This window comes from Lactuca saligna, chromosome 8 (assembly GCF_052625555.1).
Source record: "Lactuca saligna cultivar CGN05327 chromosome 8, ASM5262555v1, whole genome shotgun sequence".
NCBI lineage: Eukaryota > Viridiplantae > Streptophyta > Magnoliopsida > Asterales > Asteraceae > Lactuca > Lactuca saligna.
The window spans coordinates 2,516,964-2,521,467 of record NC_136424.1 but is presented as its reverse complement, the minus strand read 5'-3'; the positions used below and the strand labels follow the sequence as shown (position 1 = coordinate 2,521,467).

The 4,504-nt window shown below is 33.0% G+C and overlaps 1 protein-coding gene across 1 annotated transcript; it reads right to left on the bottom strand.

Annotated features, from left to right (window-relative positions):
* Nucleotides 1-969: 969 nt before the first annotated feature.
* Nucleotides 970-4,149, bottom strand: LOC145012271 (GDT1-like protein 3). The gene is made up of 9 exons (XM_078971063.1): nt 3,833-4,149; nt 3,657-3,725; nt 2,884-3,024; nt 2,624-2,722; nt 2,432-2,504; nt 1,967-2,052; nt 1,801-1,884; nt 1,587-1,646; nt 970-1,420 (listed from the first exon to the last, which is right to left on the bottom strand). Exons 1-9 carry the CDS (start codon nt 3,908-3,910, stop codon nt 1,232-1,234), a joined length of 879 nt encoding a protein of 292 aa, XP_078827189.1. The 5' UTR covers nt 3,911-4,149; the 3' UTR covers nt 970-1,231.
* Between the last annotated feature and the right edge of the window lie 355 nt (nt 4,150-4,504).

The window sequence follows — 4,504 nt, the reverse complement described above, 5'->3', positions numbered from 1 at the left end:
GATCATTAAAATAAAAATATATCTTTATTGGTATCTATTTGTAAAAAAAAAAATTTATATATATATATATATATATATATATATATATATATATATATATATATATATATATATATATATATATATAAGCAATTAGCATAAGTTAAGGAATATGAACCCAACAAGAAATACAAACTTTGGAGCATAGCAAAGTTTGTTTGGAACATAATGAGTTCAAGATCTTATAAAATGTTGTTTGTCCATGAATTATCCAAGACTTAAAACAACATTATTATAGGAGAAACTGCATGTACAGTAAAATGCTAATGGTCTAGCAGTAATATTCTAAATTATCCCAAAAAAAATTACACATTCCATATAATCATTAAGTTCATTCGGTCCGACCATTCAGTATGATATGCCCATACTACTGTGTTGTTATCTAAACTGAAATCTAAATTCAAATAAGAACCAAATAGAGATGAACTGCAATGATTCTCATAGAAACAAAATGAAAGATCTCATTTTCGAGAGGTAAGTGATCCCCAAGTTTTTTGCATAAGCAATTACAAATTCAACATAAACAAAAAGGCATCACATCCAACTACAAATACTAAAGAAACGGACAGAAGACTGCAATGAAGACGTTAAACATTCCCTCCCCACTACCAGTGTTTCCCTCACAGCAGCTGCTGCAGGAACACTAAAAGGACAAAATTACCCATGGACTGGACTGGACTGTCCCCTGTGGCTAAATGGCTTGATTCTGCTCATTTGGGTTGTCACCTGTGGGCTTCTTCTTCTTCTTCTTCTTATGAGTGTAAACATGAAAATACTAATTGTTGCAGAATTAACTAATAGAGGTTGGACCATTTACTGTCATTCAGTGCAAAATAGAAACACTATTTGTTTATAGTTACAACACTCTCTCCAAACAAAGTAACATCATTTATCCAAATACCATGCTATCTATTATACAACATGAATATGTAATGAAGAAAAGAAGAAACAGGGCTTTAAACTACTTGACATTTAACTCATCAAGTTATATTACAAATAAAAGCTTTGGTACTATTGAATATCCATAGGAACATGACATAAAGTTTACATACAACTACAAGAAGCAAAAAAGAAAAGAAGTGAAACTATAGATATGTAGTTAACAGTTTCTGGAAGATGATATCAATGATACATTGAACAAACATCACATAATTAAACAGCTCCTAAATAATGGATTATATATGGTTACAACTTATAAAGGAGGATAAAAGTAGGATGACAAAGAAAAGCCAAGGAACAACAAACCTCCAACTGTTGCAACCGTACGTTGTGAGATTTTGGAGGCCAGCATGCTTCCACCAATCACTGCAACCGATGTACAGATCGTGTGCCCTATTATGGCCCCCACTGCAACCCCTACTGCATTTTTATGTGTTGCTAGCTGCACCCAAAAAAAAAACATAATTTACAATCAATCCACAACAACCGCATATTATGCCTGTGGATGTTGTTTCTTTATATATATATATATATATATATATATATATATATATATATATATATATATATATATATATAATAAAAAAAGAGAACAAAGGAAATGTTACAGCTATTGTGGCTATTTGGCTCCGATCACCCCATTCTGCTAAAAATGTCAAAATAAATGACTGCAAGTGTAACCACAAAAGAAAAAATCAGTCCAAATAAGAAGTAAACGTATGAGAGAGAGGAGCAGATTTAGTACACTAAAAGTAAACATACATACATACATACATACATACATACATAATTACATACATACATACAAACATAATTACATACCTCTAAGAATATAGGAGTACAGAACCTAGAAAAGAATCGCCGGACACTTGTTTTCCCTTGTCCAGACTCCAGTTTCTCCTCCACCTTTTTTAGAATTTTAGAAGCATTAAAATAGGTTTCATTGGATGACTACTTTATGTTGTTTTGAGCAACAAAAAAAACATACTTCTTCCATCTCCTTCTTCTGGGATGATTTTGAATTTGATCTCCAAGCAATATAAAGCAACCGCAACCCAAAAAAGGCATAAAGAACTGCATCATAAGAAAATAAATAATTAGATGTATGTCTGAAAAAGTGTTGCATACATAAAGTCTGTTTCTTTTCTGTACTAAATAAACTGTCTGAATGTGACTAAATGATAATTTTACCCTTTAACTACCAACAAAATTAATTCACAATGTTCATCACTTTTACCCATTAAGTCATTCAATCCAGATTAAGTAAAAAAGAAACAGCCATGCACGGTTTGACAAAACTAAAAGCTTAATCCATAAAGCTAATCAAGTCTAGAAGAAACATCACCTAAGTGTTGACTAAACTAAAAGTTGTTAAAAATATTACTGTTTATCAAATACAGATAACAGATAATCAAATATGTAAACAAAAAAAAACAGCAGATTTGAGGCATGCCTGTAGCGGCACTATTTGTATGCTTCCTGGATATCAGGTTTGGAACAATCCTACCAAGCCCCGTTGAAAGTATCTATATAATAAACAAATAAATAAATACAAAAACAGAATCTCGGTGCATTTTCCTTTTTTTTATTTTAAAAAGAAAAAACATTCGTAAGAAGAATACTGAAAGAAAAAAACACAGCATACCGTCATCACAAATAGAGCACTGAGTGCACCAGAGAGGACAATTGACTTTGGATGACGCATTGCCATGAGAGCTGCTATTATAAAAGTCTCATCTCCAATCTACAACATAAAACAGGACATTGGTTTTGTATCCTAAAAACAAATCTTTTTAAAATTTTAAGCAAACTGATTACTCACTCAACATAAACCACAAAACTAATACAGGTATATGGGAATTGGGAAGAAAAAAAAAAGGAAAAGATGAAGGAAAGAGCACAAACCTCACTGACAAGGATCATTGACAAACTAGCAAAAAATGCATCAAAAACCCCAAGACCAGAATCCAAATTCAGTACACCCACAGCCTTTGGATCAATCTTATCACCACCTATCACATTGTTTTTTAGTGTGTCCACAACCACCTGTACAACAGAAATATATTTGTATATTTTTTTAAGTGGTATTTTAGCATTCGAGTACAATCTATCCAAATTGAGTACATGTCATCTTCATAGATTTCTCCGTGATTGTGGTCCATATGATATGTTTTCTCAACTTTGTGTTATTAAGGGAAATTTCAGCATTTGATCTTTCGTCAAAGACTCTATGTGTCAAATCAAAGTTGCACCTTTTTATAGGGAAGGATGAAATGAATCATGAACAAGTTAACAGAGTGATTGCTCATAGAAGTAGAAAACAAGTGGAAAACTAATGAAAGTGAAGAAGTAGAAGATGGAGGACCTAGCTACAGAGCAAGTAACTGATGTAATTTTGTTTAAATCCATTCATTTGTTTACTCTTTATATGTAATTTCGTTAACAAAACTGAACTCCAAAAATTACTTGTGTTTTTTGGGTAATTATATTTCTACAAAACTATAATGAACTTTAGCTTCTCTTCACATGATTAAACGATCTAAAGGATAACCTAAAACCTCAACTAGCACAAAACCCATAGACAAGAATACAAATTATCCGCACTTCCACTACATTTCCCAATTTCCCAATTACAAATAGAATAGAAGAAAAGAAAACGAAAGAGGGAGAGTACTAACTTTACTACGCCGGCCCAGATCTATAGTGGATCCAGTTGCCTCTCCGTTATCATTGTCAACAAAAAGGTCCTGATGAAGTCCAAACCATAGTCAGATCAACGCTTGAACACAAAGTACCAAAAAAACACATTTGAAGAAAGCATACGCTCCCAACTCACAAATCACAATAACAATACCTTAGCTGAAACGCGAGATGCAGCAAGGAAAACGAAGAGGCAGAGGAGGAACAGAGCGAAAGATGTACGCCTATTCATGATTTTCCCGATACGACGATCGGACTGGCGAAGATGTATGAAGTATCAGAGATTGTGTAAAGAAAGCAGCAGGGGAGGGGAGAGAGATAATCGTTGTTGTTCTTCGATTGCTGCCGCATGTCTAGCAATTTTCTTCACGGGATCATAGATAGTATCATCGTTTCCATGGAAAAGAGAAAAAATGTGTGCGCGCGCGTGGGCCGCCGAGAAGTTCAATTGCGAGACACCGAGGAGATGGAAGCTTTCGTCACTTGTTTTGACAGCTTTAAAAGATATATCATAAATTGTCCCTCAACTATTAATCGTCTTTCATATTGGTCCTTACTCCAAAATACTTAACATTTTTGGGTGGGATTAAAGTGACTATCCCTCAACTAATTAATTATCCCTCAACTGATTAATTATCATCTTGCATATTACTCAAACCGACAAGATCATTAATGTCATCTGTCATTTTATTTTTATCTATACTAATAAAATAAAACCTATTTTCTGCCATATGTCATGTCCTCATTAATTTGAACACATGGCATTTTAATAGATTTTTAGAATTTATTTATTTCCACATGAAATTTTCTTATTTGTTCACATATC